The sequence below is a fragment of the Dendronephthya gigantea genome, unplaced genomic scaffold (assembly GCF_004324835.1).
Source record: "Dendronephthya gigantea isolate DGI-Jeju-01 unplaced genomic scaffold, DenGig_1.0 000059F, whole genome shotgun sequence".
NCBI classification, from domain to species: domain Eukaryota; kingdom Metazoa; phylum Cnidaria; class Anthozoa; order Malacalcyonacea; family Nephtheidae; genus Dendronephthya; species Dendronephthya gigantea.
Window position 1 is genome coordinate 416,639 of NW_021163069.1, and position 16,233 is coordinate 432,871.

At 35.9% G+C, this 16,233-nt stretch overlaps 1 protein-coding gene across 2 annotated transcripts; it reads left to right on the plus strand.

Annotated features, from left to right (window-relative positions):
• The first annotated feature begins 16 nt into the window (after positions 1–16).
• On the plus strand, positions 17–14,914 carry LOC114530019 (gamma-aminobutyric acid type B receptor subunit 2-like). 2 transcript variants are annotated; one of them, XM_028551596.1, is made up of 18 exons: positions 17–210; positions 1,969–2,183; positions 2,706–2,849; positions 4,888–5,061; positions 5,459–5,578; positions 6,310–6,375; positions 7,457–7,666; positions 8,575–8,793; positions 9,160–9,235; positions 9,325–9,417; positions 10,112–10,262; positions 10,650–10,782; positions 11,246–11,356; positions 11,551–11,673; positions 11,755–12,093; positions 12,460–12,634; positions 13,165–13,487; positions 14,646–14,914. In XM_028551596.1, the coding sequence occupies exons 2-17, from the start codon at positions 1,971–1,973 to the stop codon at positions 13,455–13,457; spliced, it is 2,640 nt and encodes an 879-aa protein (XP_028407397.1). In that variant the 5' UTR covers positions 17–210; positions 1,969–1,970; the 3' UTR covers positions 13,458–13,487; positions 14,646–14,914. The 2 variants fall into 2 exon arrangements, with proteins under 2 accessions (XP_028407397.1, XP_028407396.1); XM_028551595.1 differs by lacking the exon at positions 14,646–14,914 and having other exon boundaries at positions 13,165–13,767.
• Positions 14,915–16,233: the final 1,319 nt, after the last annotated feature.

The following is a 16,233-nucleotide window of genomic DNA, read 5'->3' on the forward strand; positions in this document are numbered from 1 at the left end:
ATTATGTTCGAATATTCAGCAAGATTAGATATTTATTGCCGGCAGAAATCAAACAATGTTAGCAGAGATAATTGAACATTATATAATACACTTCAATTCGACTCCCATTTCATTATGCTTATTTTTAGGACACACATGGATTTCATGTTTGGTGAACGTATCTGAAAGAACGTCCAAGGATTTGGCGTTCTACAACTTCGTTTGGCTAAGGTATGGTTGAAATTTCGTAAAATTTTATAGGAAGATTAGACGGTTACAATATTCTTCACGTCTTTTTAAGATCATCGAAAATCAGTCCACTATAAGACGTTAGTTATATAATTTAGTTATATACTGATTGACAGGAAATCTACAGCTTATATTATTGCACCAAGCAGCTTTATAGCAAGCTGCATTCTATATGCATGGAACTTCCGCGGAGCCCGGCGTTTTGCCAAAAGTTTTGAATGGTACATTCAAGATCTTTACTTAGCGAAATACTGCTCAAATATTTTTTAACTTGCGTAGTTCGATTACTATCTGGTAGAGTGGGCAATGTTCATGTCTTCGTTTTAAAAAACGACAAAAGCAATCGATTTCGAAAATAAAATTATTTTGAAGCTAAAATATTGTAAAATATTGCAAAAATAATGTATTATGAAGTCAAAATTTGTAAGGGACATACAGAATTCCGTGTTGTTTGTTGCATGTAACCATGCGATTGAATCAGCATTGCAACTTGATTTTCCAATTGAAAAAAGTAACCTTTTTAACTATAATATATATAGAAATGAGAGTTTTATTGTGATTATTAAAAATGCAAGTGCTGAAGTGCATGCTTGCAGTAATATGACAATTTCAAATGAAATGCTACATCGTGGTAATTGATAAGACATTTATTTACTTGTTTAGTTTTTTTGTTCCTTTTATCGATGTTCATGCAAAATTGTAAACGGTGTGAACAACGGAGATTTTTAATCATGAAGAAATCGTCAAACGACATCATCTTGTGCAGTAATCGATTTGTGCAGATGAGCTGTCTTAAACCGCGTTTACACTACGTGGTTTGACCTGGCCGAGATCAGACCTAGACCTACGTGTGAATGTTGTTTATCTGTTCTATCTGTTGTTGGGTGTGGTTTAGGCCTGGTCTAGGCCACAAAATCCGGGCCAAATCCATACTTGTATTACCACTTTTCGGCGTGTTTTAGGTCTTTTTCCAAGTAAATTGTCAATTACTTTGGCTATCCTATATCATCAACAAGAAAGACAGTGTGAACGCAGCACATATCAGGCTACCTAGACTTAACCTAGTCCTGATCCAGGCCAGACCTAGACCTCTAGTGTAAACGCGGCTTAAGGGCCTATTCATAGTTTTCAGTTTTACTATTCCTGGTTGGCCGAAGTTGTCGACAAATTAAGTATTCGACAAAGTTGTTGACCAGGGGCCACTGAGTTGCCTAAAAGACATATAGTTAACTCATAACTATAGAGTTAGACAGAATTGGCCAAGCAGCGTCGTTTATTTTTGCAGAGTTAACTAAGATTTAACTATGTATGCAAAATGTATAGTTATAAAGAGTTTTATACAACCAGCTCAAGACAGAAATTCACTCCGAAGAGAGGGAAAATTACGTTCATATGAGGAAAATATGTTTTAAATTTTTGTGTCATATGAACGCAATCAAGTTTATATTATTATTTGTTAACAAGGCGAGATCTCCCCTCCCCCCCCATCATCCCTCGCTAACCGCGAAAACTTTTGACCCCCCCCCCCCTCATCCCTCGCTAACCGCGAAAACTTTTGCCCATATGAACAAAGCCCTTAATGACAATTTCTAACTTATTATAGAGGCTTCAAGGATTCAACTAGGTCTCTTTTGAGTCAACAATAAAACCTTTTCTAGCTGACACATTGTGAGATGAACATGACAATTTATGCACTTACAAATTCTCCATTAGTTTTTGCTTGTTAAATTATTTTTCTAGCTATGTTGCTTATCTTTCTTACCGCACTTGTTGGATGTGTTCAAATCACCCAGGCCATTCCCAAACACAAGATTTACATCGGTTGTCTAGTGCCAAGCTTTAACCGAGATTTTTATGGCTACGAAGCAGCTATCAATCTTGCCGCTGAAATGATAAATAATCGAACAGACATTTTGCCTAACCACGAAATGGTCATGCTCTGTGAAGATACCTATGTGAGTGGAATTCACGACTTTTGATTTGTAATGTATTCGAAAACACACAGATAATACTGAGATAGCAAGCATCCTTTTATATCGAATAGTCGATTCTGAAGTCTGAATACACTTAACCGTTTCAGGCACTGCATGTATTAATTTGTATGTATAGAAATTATATTCACGTTTTCCAATGATAAAAAATCACTGGAAGTTCTTCCGCTCTGCGCTTGTTAAGTGTTGTCACATGCACGACGGCTTCAACTAGCTTTAGTTATAGATACAAGATAGACACACTCGGGAGGTAATAACCGTATATAGAAGAGGAATTGATTTTGCATGGTATCAGTAAAAAAAGAATTGAACACGCTTTTTTGCAGCAAAAAATCAAATGTTAAACTCGATAAAATTCAAGTTTGATCAAAATTCTCTAGATTTTTGCTGCAGCATTTTTCCACCTTAGGAGTGTCGTTCTCACAAAGCCAATATTTTTTGCCTTAAATTTAGCAAGTTCGTAAAATATTTCATTATCTTGTTTAGGGTAACATTCAATATACCATTTATCATGTATTTTCATTTCTTCAATTGCCTGCAAATCAATCCATCCGTTTACTTATCGGTCCAGCGTGGTCCAAAACCACCGTTGCTGCAAGTCAGGCAAGCAGAGTTTGGCAAATTGTACAGGTAACTTCAAAATTGTTTTAGCGGTGAACGCCTTTAAACCTACTGCGCTGGTAATTCTTTAATCTGATAGCATTTTGCATTTGACTGGTTCATATTTCTTCATAAGTAGTGGAATGAAATTATTGAAATACTCATTGAAATACCAACTTTCTGTCTTAGCGAATCAGAACGTTGTTGATTACCCGTCGTTCCCGTTACCCGTTACCCCTCGCGCATGCGCATAACTGACAAAACGGTCGACCATCCATGACATAGAATTTGTACAGTCAACTTTAAATTGCGCTATGTTCTCCCGGGTTTAAAGCTCATTATCATCTCATTATTTATATTGTTTGAATTGCCTTCAACGCTACCAAAATGCGATGTGTAACATAGGCCTTAATTTTTAGAAGGTGCAACTCCAAGCAGTCCGCTTGGACGTTTTTCCACCCTTTGAATTATATACTAGAAATACATGCATGCAGCAACCCCTCGCTATTTCACACCAAATACACAATTTCCTGAGGAAACCTGACCTAAACTTATATTATGAAATGACACAAAACTCAAATCAGTCTTTTATATTTTACAGAGTATATTATAGCTAATGCTTTCATTATTTTGAACACAAAAATAATCATAAAGCTAGTGTAAACATTGCCTCTTCAATTTTGCTCTATTACACCATGGCAGCAATGGTTTAAAATCGAAGTTTCAAACGATTAAAACAGTACAAAATATTCAGAGACAAAGAAAAGACCTCAAGTTTTATTTTATTCTGTAATTGCAGTCGACGGCTAAACGTTTTATGCTTCATAGTGTGAATTTTTTATATCAAAATTCAAATTACACTTTCAAAAACACTTTTTGAAGTTAAAGCAAAGGTGTAATAGCCTTTCACAGGTTTATGCGTTTGCATAAAAGCTGAAAATTATACAAAGCTGAAAATTAAACAAATAAACGGCATACAAAGATGAAAATTATACAAATACAGCTCATCCTTACAGCGAAGCAAATACGAAAGAAACAAAGTAAACACGTACCCTTTGAAATCACTTATAAGCTTGCAGATTATGAATTAATTATTTCTCTTACACGGCTTTGTCTTGATTGTATTCCTGCATGTTCATCTTTGCTATCTGTTATGCTTCATATATTTTGTTTCTTTTCGTTTTACTTTGCACAAAGTTTATGAAACGCTTTTACAAAAATTTTTACGAAATGACAGTTAAATTGCTGACGTTCTCATTGAAATTCAAACTTTCTGTCTTAGCCAATCAGAACGATTGTTGACTACTCGCGCAAGCGCATAACTTACAAAACCACCCAACGTCGACCGTCCATGACATAGAATTTGGACAACTTTGGATTCGGCTATGTTCTCCCGGGTTCCGGGTGTAATTCCTAATCTCCGAGCGGAATTAGTACCCTCGCAGGCGCTCCGCGCCCGCTCGGGGATTATAATTGTACTTAATTCGTATCGATATGATTGATAACATGGCAAGTTCATTTTTCGACCACTATTTTGAAAGAATTTTAAAAGCCGTCGTCCCACCGTTCCTAATGTCCTACTACAGGTATAGTAGTTGTTGTTTTAATTTTCTTGTATGATTGCATGGCGACTTTAGTAATTATAATAACTTGTAGGTACACCACGTAAGTATTAAATACTGCAAAGCTTTCGGTCCGTTAACCCGGACCTATTGAAATTTATAAACATCAAACTATCGTCCAAGAGGGAAAGCCACTTAATAGTACGTGGCGTGCTCTTTTCGGTGTCTCTTAGTCAAATACTTGTCTAGGGCGCGCGCATTAATTAGAACTTAATTAAATGAAACCGTTTAATTAATAGCGCGAGCAAACTAATCACGACTAACATGATATTTAAGTGACGCGCAAACGTGTATTCAAGTAATTGCACTGATGAAGGTCCGGGTTAACGGACCGAAAGCTTTGCAGTATTTAATACTTACGTGGTGTACCTACAAGTTATTATAGTTGTTGTTTTGTCCAAACGTTTGGCGATTCTCATTTCAAATATCCGTATCACTTCTTCTAGTTGTCATACGCAGCAAGTAGTGTGGAATTCCAAAATTCTGTGAACTACAATATATTGTTCACCAATGTTCCGTCAACATCAGCGTTCAATAAAGCCAAACTGGAACTGACACAATATTTTGGCTGGAAGAGGATCGCTATTTTGCGAGAATATGATGACAAGCTACACGCGGAGGTGAGTGAATTATGCCTACCTCATTTTTTTTGTAATTTATTGAATGATTTCGATGACCTCCGACATTTTGCGGGTTTTTCTGATTGGTCGAGCGGACTCTGATTCTTTACCATGCAATCATTCGTCGAAAGCGAGGTGTATATCGCTCAATGAAAACCGAGATATTTCAGTTTTTACCCATTTCTTGCAGCCATGCAGATATTGATTTTGTATCATCCACAATTGTGTTTCAGACAGTTCGTGATCTGCGCGACCAAATCGTTGTAGTTCTCTTTATTTATTTAATAGTCGAGGACTTTTAGCAAATCTTTGTCACAATACTTTAGTTTTTGCCCTTTTTTGCGACCAGGAACTGATTTTATGTTATCCACGATTCATTGTGTTTATTGTTTTACAGTCGGTTCGTGACCTGCGCGACCAAATAGTTCGTGACAATTTAAATATTTCTTTGATCACCATCGAGGGATTCAGCAGAGCCAGCGAGGGTCATCCCAGAATGCAATTGGAGAATTTAAAAGTATGTTTTATTCAATTTAGTACCAATTAGAAATTTACTTCTCCCATGGTTGAAGATAAAAATTTGTCGCTGGCGCTGAATTCGCCTGTAAATTAGCTTGAAAATCGGCTGCGAAATAACCCTTAGTTGTGGTGACAGTGTAAATAGAATTAACTGTACACTGTTTCGCTTTTACCTGCTGTGAATTAATTTAATCAGATCTTAAAAAACATGGCCGTCAGCTCATTTTTTCAGAACTTTTTCTAGAACCAAGCACGTTATGAAAAATCGCAGATGAAGCTTTCTAAAAGCCGAAACTTTCGGTATCAAAGCCTGTTAAAGTTTGAATTCGTATTTTGAGAAAGAGGCCTGTGGCTACACAGTGATCAGATTTTCATTTTTGGAATTTCAAAATCATGTTTACTTTCACTTTTCGTTTGAACTTGTCAGAAGCAACAAAAACGATGTTTCTTTCAATTAAAATCAAGAAATAAACAAATAATTTTGGACTTATTTTGGCAGAGAAAACTCTGACTAGCAGGGGTGGCTCTAGCACTAGTGCACTAATTTGCATGACACAAGAAAAAAGCTAAAAATAACCACTTTGTTTTGTAATGCAAATTTGTGCACTAGTGCTTGATCCACCCCTGCTGACTAGCCTCATTTTTGTGTAACTCGCTGCAGGTCTAGCTCTTGCTCTTTGCACGATGTAAATATCTGTCTACGTATGTTGCCGTTATATTTCTTTTCAGAGACTTGATGCTCGAATTATAATTGGCGAGTTTACACCCTACGGCGCCGTTGAGGTTTTCTGTGAGGTATGTGATGCATAACTTTTTTAGTTCGTAGTTAATCCGAAAGTTGGTAAAATTGGAATGTTTAGTTGGGAATACTGATTTTATTTTATTTTAAAATTTATTTATCCATGCTAGCCTTCTTTACAGCGGCGTACGGGAGACGATAATTGGGGGTGGGGCACATGCATATTCATATATTCATGTTGTGTAAGATAAATTTCTTTTCAAATCGTTGTCTTTACATGTCTGTTAACTTGAATATGTGAAAATGTCCCCCCCCCCCCAATTATTGTCTCCCGTACGCCACTGATTCTTTGTTGGTTTTCAAAAAGGGCGTGCTTTCAAAACAAACTATTCTTATTGAACTTAAATCTCATAATTGAGGTTGAGGTTATTCCACAGCACCGCACCACTATACTTAAAACTCCGTTTGAGATAGGTTTTTGACTTTTTGACGTGCTAGATCATTATCGATGAAATCGCAAATTACATTCTCGATTAAGATTTTTGATCTTCATAAATGTTTCTCTAACACTTGGAGGGGACTGCTCATTAAGAATTTTGTACATGAAAATGCTCTTTAAACTATCAAGTCAAGAGCGGACCATTGCAAATCCCCCAATACGATTGCCGAGCTGTCAGCTGCAAAACTCGCTCCTAATATAATATACAGGATGAAAAATATCAGCAAAGTCAGCAAATTTTAAAAATGAAAATAAAGCCCAGCAAATGACTTCCAAACAAGACATAACAAGATGTAAAACTTATTGGCTAACGTTTCGTTAAATTGTTCTCAACATCTTCAGAACAATTTTTAACTTGTAAACTAAATTGTAATTAAACTTGTATTACAAGGAAGGGTTATATACAATATTATACAAGTTACAATTTTATTATGTTTTGTTTCAAAGTCATTTGCTGTGCTTTTATTTTCACTTCTGGCTGGTGCTTAAATCAGGAATTTTTTTTAAACGTAGCATTTTACGCGGGAATGCCTTATTAGCACCTTTAGAAAATGCGCGTATAATACTAATTTCACTTTGTAGATAGAAAGCTTTCTTATCTGCCGTTCCTTATATTTGATGCAATGAATTTTACACAGGCTTACAAAATGGGGATGATCAGTCCTAAGTATGTGTGGCTTCTGTCTGCATCATTGTCTGGCTCCTGGATATTCAGTCCTGGAACATTTTCTTCGCGCTTCCCAGGGTCTAAGTGCAATATCAGCGAAATCATCGAATCAGCCGATAGCTTTATAATATCCGACAAAGTACCAATAAGAGCAGATAAAAACGAAACGCTGTCTCGTTTGGTAAGTAAATTTTAATTGCCTATAGGCCTCCCAGAAAAGTTATTTACATACATAGCTGTCTTTATAGGACGAAAGGATTCACCGCGAAAGAAGAAAAAAACTTTAAACAGGCAGTTTATTTGATCCCGCTTAGCCGTCATCAACGAAGCATGTGGTATTGAAATGAGTATAGCTATAACATGATCCTGGCAGTAGGTCAATACCTCAAAATCATCTCACGCTTCGTTGAATCTCGGCTAAGCGCGCGGGATCAAGTACACAGACCCGTAAAAATATGAGGAAATTTCTTCCAATTTCATGTCAGAATTTTTTGTAATTCTCATGTCGTAATTCATTGTCTTCTCAAAAGCCAACCTTACGACCCAATGGACCGTAATTATAAGGCTGACAATATTTTCATCAATCACCACAGGTAGAAGAATATACTAAAATTAAAATAATTCCAAACTTTAACTTTGTAAAATTCGAAAAATTCAGCAATGCGAAATTGGCGCATGTCGTATACAGACTTCTGTGAGTAAAATAGTTACTTGCAGTAAATTTAGCAACTTTCCATGACTGTAAACAAGGGGGAATTTCGTTTTATACCAAGCAGCAAGTTTGTTTACATTTTCAGTGACCCAATCAGAATGCATAGATCTTGACAACTTCCGGTAAATAGGTACATTATTTACCATTTCACATGAACTTTAAAAATGCCGAACGAAAACGAAATTAATTTAAAAAACGAAATTCTTCCTTGTTATGGATATACTAAAAAGGTTGCATGTTGTTACACTTTAGACATGACGATTTCACACATGGCTATCGGTCAATATAAGGCTGGCTGTTAATAGACCTTTAGGTTTAGACGTTAGAAGACATAAGGTTTATCCTTTCGACTAAATAATATTTTGATTTTTCTTAAGACTCCTGAGTCATTCATGGCGGAGATGCGTAAAAGAAACAAGAATGCACAAAGTTACGTGAGTTATGCGTTTGACTGCGTATGGGCTGCAGCATTGCTATTTCAAGCTACCTTGTCACTGCCTAAGACATACCATCCAGAGAACGCGAAGTTTCGGTCCCTCAAAGTGAGAGAGGCCTACGTTAAGAATCTTGCTGAAGTTGAATTTCAAGGGATGACGGTATAATCTTTATTGCTGTTTTGGAGGATTTTTATTTCTCGTAGTATCCTCTGATTTGACCACCCTCAATAAATTCATTTATACGAGGCACGGGAACTCTTTTCAGTTTGGTCTTTGGGAAGTCCTTCCTGTTTTAAATTGATATATTTATTAGATCAAACAGTAGGTGAGCGAAAAACTCTTTTCCCGTCTTTCTATAACGTTTCCTAATCACTTTGAGTAGTCTTGAAGAGCTCAGGATTATTAAATAGATTGTTTATTGCAAAACCAATAGTACCAAGAACTTACAAGAATTATTGTAAAACTTGATGTAAAGATTCAGGATGATATGAACGAACTCAGGCAATTATATCTCTTCTATGGCAGGGGCCACACCACTTTGACGGCAGACAAAGATTGGGAACCGTGCGAATAAACCAAATGCGAAATGTGAATGGAAAAGGTAACTTATTATTATAGTTCCCTACTAGGAAATATCACAGAATATATGACTCATTAGAAATATGTTAAGTCGCCATGTTTTTTTAATAGCGGAGCTGGTTCAAGTTGGATCGCTCGCTTCCACTAGCAAGAAAGATTTTCAGATGACTCTCTTTGAAAACCAAATTAATAAGTTATGGAAAGGTAAGCAATTATTCTTTATACCCATATATGACCCAGCAAGAGGGAATTTCGTCTTAGACCAATCAGCATATTTGTTTACATTATCAGTAAGCCAATCGGAATCCATAAATCTTGACTACTTCCGGTAAAAAGTTACATCATTTGCCATTTTACATGAAGTATTAAAAATTTTGAAATTCATATTGGCTCTGCCTGAAAAATGTGAACAAATATGCGGATTTGTTCAAAACGAAATTCCTCCTTGTTAGATGACCCAAGTGAGGAAAGGATAAGTAAATTAAAGAGAATAGGAGAAGTCGTTATATTCCTTTTTTTAACTTAATATCTTCATTTGACTGCTATTTCCACAGGGGCAGCGGAGGCAGCAGTGGGCCACGGGGGTAGGGGGGGGAGCTCGCTCTTTATATGCTCATTGTCATGCAATGTCTTATTTCGTAATTTTCGTTCTTCAGTATGGATATATTGCCGAAAGCTGAGGTGCACGAATTTGAATTCCATAAGAATCCATATTTAATCTAAGGAGTGAAAATTAAAAGTCCTCAATTAAAATGTTCTCCTTGCTGGCTTTAGTAAACTAATTAAAGTGTCGTTTTTCGAGATTCTGAAGCCCCCCCCCACCCTCTTAATTGCTTTCGGTGCCTCCGCACTTCAGTTACAGTATTCTCCGAGTTTACACGTGTAGTTATTTTGGCAGATGGAAAAATACCAGTGGATGAGACAAGAAAGGAAAGGAAGATTATGACATACTCCATATTTCAGCTTGCGGTCATCTGGATTCTTGCTGTTTTGGGCTTGTTTTATTCGATATTTTTCTTCCATTTTAACATCAGTAAAAGGAAACACAAGTGAGTAAATATTCACTTGTGGCTATGTCAATTTATAGATTCTGAAAATTTAGCCTTTGGGATAATGCAAACAACAATCTATATTGAATCCGTAGAAGATCATTGTACGTTCTTTTTTACCCATTGTTTTATCATCACTACAACATGCAGAGGCCGATAAACGAAAAATTTATACTAAATTGTCCACAAATCATTACCATTTAGTAGTTTTTAAACTTTCTTTTATCAGAAACATTGCTTGCTTAACATACATATTTGCCTGTACTTAGCCGAGTATATATTGCGGTAAATAAACAGAGATTACACCTATAATATGTCTGCAGTAAGTAAATTATTTTTAATTATCAGTTACAGACCGCCTGTTCATCTTTGATATTTCTTTTTTAGAGTGGTTCGAATGTCCTCTCCGATGATCAACAATGTCGTTCTTCTTGGCTGCTTCTTTTGTTATGTTTTTGTTTTCTTGTTGGGAATTGATTCAAGATTTGTAAATGACCATGTCTTGGGAATATTGTGCAATGTAAGCTATGGCCGTATTACTTTTTCTACCAGATTTATTTGGTCGATTCCATGTTCCTTTCTCCCGCAAAGATGGCGGGCAAGAAGGAAGAATCGTCTTTGTGAAAAATATCGTGAAAATTTTATAAAAAACAGATGCGGTTTAATCGAGACAGGCCAGGAAAAATAATTGTAAACGAAAGCATCAAGAGCCTTGCAGTCGCCAAAAGTTTATTTTTCTAAAAAAAAATGCTTATTTTCGCGAGGATAGCGGATTTTATATCGGTTACACAGTACCTAGCTAAATGGAACGTACCGAATTATTTTCATATAAATTTCACAGCGAAGTGATTTTTATGCCGTAAAACGTACAGGGTAGGTTTCGTACAAGATACCGTACAAGAGTAATCCGGTATCATTAGTTTTACAAATCTTGTTTCTCTAGCCCGCGATTTTCACTTATCCAGTATTTCCTGTCTTATCAGGTGCGTCTTTATGTGCTGTCTGTTGCCTTTTCCATGTCTTTTGGTGCTCTGTTCAGTAAAACATGGCGAGTACACAAGATTTTTACCGCTCAACGAGCTATTAAGAAGAAGGTAAAAACTAGAGTTCATTGCTACGTCTCTATCATTCATCTCACAGAAATAAATTACCAGTTTTCACACCGTTGAAATTGTGCGTAACTGACAATGACAAACCAAAGTCTGGAGTCCATGACATCGTTGTTGGACGACTTTAGCCTCTTCTCAAGAGGTCTTGTATGATAAGAATTCTTTCTTAATTACTTTAGCTGATGCGAGACTTTCATCTCCTTCTTTTTGTCTTGGCCTTGGTTGTAATCGATGTCATCTTCATAACCATGTGGGTCTACTATGATCCCTTGGAAACCAAGGAAATCATATTTGATAAGATAGTAAGTTTATGATTATGATTATTGAAATGCATAACTTATACACTTAATAAGCAATATTTGTGTTCATTTCCAACGTTTTAGAAAGACGATTCCGGGGACCTGATTACAATTCCCGTGCTAAAAATCTGCGAGTGCACCCATAGAACAAAGTTACTCGGAGCTCTTTATGGATACAAAGGAATTCTGTTGCTGTTTGGTGTGTTTCTGGCGTGGGAGACGAGAAATGTTACTATACCTGCTTTAAACGACTCCAAGTACATCGGAATGTCAGTTTACAATGTTGTCATATTATCAGCCATTGGTGCAACAGTGTCCATGGTTTTAAAGAAGACAGTTTACTTTGAATTACTTCATGTATTGGTATCTGCTGTCGTGGTACTTTCCACGACTGTTGCCCTGACGATGGTCTTTGCGCCCAAGGTAGTAAGATGACCTACTCATCCTCCGTGTGTCAATTGTGGAATCGCTGTGATTCAAAATGATGATATTCAAAATTGTGATACTTTGTCTTTTTGGGAGTTGAGTTAAATTTTGAATTCTTCATGATTTCCACGTCTATATTTTTCATTAAGCAGGTCTACTTATTCATGATCAAATCTTATTAAAACTATTATAGCCTTCTTGATTACACTTGTTCATTACCAAAAAAAACTATTTTAAAAGAAAAAAATTGTTGATTCCATCGAAAAGTACAGAACTTCACCTTTGTGCAAGACTTGTGTTAGCAAAAACCCCGATTTAATCACCTATAATGCAGTGATTTTAAGTGATACTGTTTCTTCAAAGGTATACGAGTATTATCTATTACCACCCGAGCCTCAAGAACGCACCCGGACTATGGAAACGCTTCAAATGAGCATGACATCCACCACAACCACGGAGGCATCTGACGTTTACGAAGTTTATGTCAAAACAAAAGATGTTAAGCATAAATGGATACAAACTGATGATTTCGAGGAAGGTAAGGATGATATACCAATTCTCTGAAGGATTATATATCTCTGTTTTTCATTCCCTTTTCCACTACCACGCGTAGCCAGCATCGATAATTGGGGCGGCCCATATTCATATATTCATGTTAACAGACTGTAAAGACAATTGATTTGAAAAGAAATTAAACCTGCGTATCACGAATATATGAATATTGGCCCCCCAATTATCGTTCTGGCTACGCCACTGTTCCACTACATGATGTAACATGTCCTTAATGGCTTGTTCTTTTGTGTGAAACAGAGATACAAATTTAGTCAATATTTACGTCTGATTCTAAAAGCTCACTCGCACTCAAACTCATTGAGTGGGAGATCTTCTCGTAACGTTTCCATGGCGGTACTTCCAGTCGAATAGGGGCTTGATTTTCAGTGTTTAAATCAGTGCTCAAATGTCAGTGCTTAATTGTTTCCACCTATTGAGAAAAAACTTTCTCATGGAGCAACATTAAAAGTGATTTAAAATGGAATCTTACTAACTTTTGCATGTAATCTTCTGCAGTAAACAGTGGTCTAATAACCGCATCGCCGGCGCCACTGGGACAGAACGGAGCAACAGTTGTTGACAATGGGATCCATGAGGACAGGAATGATGAAATGGTGACGTCTGAGGGAAATGATGAATCTCAGTTCAGAGAAGTGCATATACAGGATGAGGAACGTATACTAATGGCATCTGGTGTGTATATAGGATTGTGTAACGATAGCATGAGATCTCCAATGGCCGTGCGAAATGAAGGATTCAGTGAGAATACCGAAGACGCTAAGGAGCAAAACGGGTTAAATGGTGATTGAATGAAATAGGCAAGGTGTACTGTAGCACTGGTAATTATTTTGAATTTTTCCTTCCTTTTAAGTATATAAGGATTAAGTTAAATTTAAAAAGATTGATAAATTAAAAAAAACAACCTTCTGACCTGGTATTTTCCAGATGTTATTGTTTCCAAATGATAAAGATGTAATTACCTGCATAAAATAAACAGATAATTGTTGATAATGTTGATTTTAATTCCATATTAAATGTTAATTCTGTAGTCATCATTGATGTAATGAATAATGACGTAAATTTATTAAACTTCTGTATAATTATGTTAAAATGTATAACTCGTAGATATTAAAAATACAAAATAATTTTAAATGTTTTTCTTATTCATAATTTATTGTGTGTCGTGTTTTTTTTAGCCCGGAAAACTTTAAATGCTTCCAATTTGTTATTATTTAACGAATGTGTCGACAAATTGATACTAAAATATGCTGAAAACTTCGATTTATTCGACTAACGATTTTAAATAATGACATAATAGTGGAATTTGTGTTTTAGTGCTTAAATAAAATGTCTTTACTATCGATATGAAAGTTTTTAGCCTTATAAATGTACAGGAAATCTCCAACATCAAGAAAGGTGTTCAACATGATAAAACATCTTTTAGTATCTTTTATGCGTGACTCAATTTTCTAACAGGCTACTGCATAATTATTGGTCATTATAACTTTATATTCGATATTGTAAAGCCCGAATTCGACGATATATTAGACGTGCTTATGAAATGGCTCTGCTGTTCGCGTTGTAAGTTATTTAAACTAAGGGGATTTAAAAATCTGAAAACAAAGCTTGAGTCTTTATTTGAGGAACTTCAAAGTCTCGCCGAATTAATGGCTAATTCGAAACACGATCTGTTCAAATGCATGCACCTATGTTTCCTTGCTAGCTACAATATTTGCCAAATTTCAGCAAGCTAAATCACACATTTTGCTTTGTCTGGACCTTTTTCTTTTACCTGACAAAATTTAACGTGCTATATGTGGATCATCTGGTTGGATGTTGTTTTGAAGGATGTCATAACACCTCATTGTTTTCAAATCAATCTCGAAACCAGAGCCCGCGATCCCCTGATCTCTTTCCCCGATAAATTGCAGGCTCAGATTTCGAGATGGTTTTGACATGCCATATCTTTACTAGGTTTTTTCTTCTCTCCATTTTAGGCCTATTATGCATGATGTTTGAAATGCATTGTGGTAAACGGTATGTGTTTTCTTTTTATGTTCTTTAGTTTTATTTTATTACCCAACATTTCACTTTTTTTCACCCCAACATCTGTACACGGTTGGCCGAGATGTAACTAATCACTGGATGGAGCATTTTAAAAAAATCAATTACAGTAAATTAATTTGAAAGCCATTCTTAACGATGCAAATTAGTCGGACGATTAATCGTGTTTAGGTTATCGTAATTACAACATAAATTAAGTTGGCGGCTTCATAATTAAATGAAAAGGCTAAGGGTTTGTCATTCATGTAAAAATAATTTATAGTTTCAAGAATCGTGTTTTTATCTGCCAGAAAAGAAGACGAGTATTGCCTATACCTTTTAATTCGTATTTTTCGCCTTTCCAAATTCGGGCCCAGGGTATCTATATGACATTCCAATTTGCTTTGTTGACCGCCGTTCATTATTGGTAAAATTAGCAAAGCGAAAAGGCAATAAACGATTTGGTTTTTGAACAAAATAAACACCGACATTTCATTTAATGAAAAGTGCGCCGTTTTCATATTCTCGTTTTGCAGTCTTCATATTGAGACCGGCTGTATCAATCTCCGGAGGCTTATTTTGCAACAATATAGTAGCTACGATCACAGCTTTTGGATAATTTTAATTTTCGACTGGATCAAACCTCACAAAAGGTAATGCTTTTTTACTTATGGCGCACTGAAGATTTGTTATGTATATAGTGTAAAACGAGGAACTCGAACATTAGCATGTCGTATTATATATGATATATAATTCTAACTATCTGTAGTTTTTACCTAACAAGAGGAATTCTTTCTTTCGCTGGACGTATCTAAATGATTATTTGTTAAATATTGGTTAAAACCCACATTTTTCCACCGCAAGGAGTTTTAAATAGATATCCTTGATTAGCTCATATGTACACGCACTATAAAAAATGGTTATTTTAACTCAGCTGGTGCCTTGAGAATTTTTTTTGTGACAAAAATGATTACAACAATATACTGCATTCGTTATATTAATTTTCAGTTATGTTGTCGACTATTATTCTCACTGTGTTTGCTTTTGGATGTCTACAAATCACCTTGGCTGTTCCCAAACACAAGATTTACATCGGTTGTCTAGTGCCAAGCTATAGCCAAGATTTTTATGGCTACGAAGCAGCTATCAATCTTGCCGCTGAAATGATAAATAATCGAACAGACATTTTACCCAATTACGAAATGGTCATGCTCTGTCGAGATACCTATGTGAGTGGAATTTATAAAACATAATTGTAACCGTTTTCTCATGAATATGAATGAAATGGATGATTATAATTACCTTGGCAGGTGTTCGAATCCAGATATATTAGCATTATCACTAAGTTATATTATTTCAACTTATTGTTCTTGTTTTCCGGCAGTTATATACCCTAGGCCCATTTTAGGGTCTGTTTATATGGAGCGATTTTCCTCGCCCCGCTGGGATAACTCGCTCCATGTAAACAGGCCCTTATAAGGCGGTTTTTCACTACGCGAAGTTTTTCGATCGAACGAAATTTTTCGCTCGATTTTCTTTTCA

What these genes read in the sequence shown, in the direction of transcription:
- LOC114530019 (XM_028551596.1), top strand. Translation starts at nt 1,971, where the DNA reads ATGTTGCTTATCTTTCTTACCGCACTTGTTGGATGTGTTCAAATCACC. An exon ending in GCGAAATGTGAATGGAAAAG is followed by an intron (nt 9,236 to 9,324) that starts GTAACTTATTAT and finishes TTTTTTTAATAG; the next exon opens with CGGAGCTGGTTCAAGTTGGA. An exon ending in AAATCATATTTGATAAGATA is followed by an intron (nt 11,674 to 11,754) that starts GTAAGTTTATGA and finishes CCAACGTTTTAG; the next exon opens with AAAGACGATTCCGGGGACCT.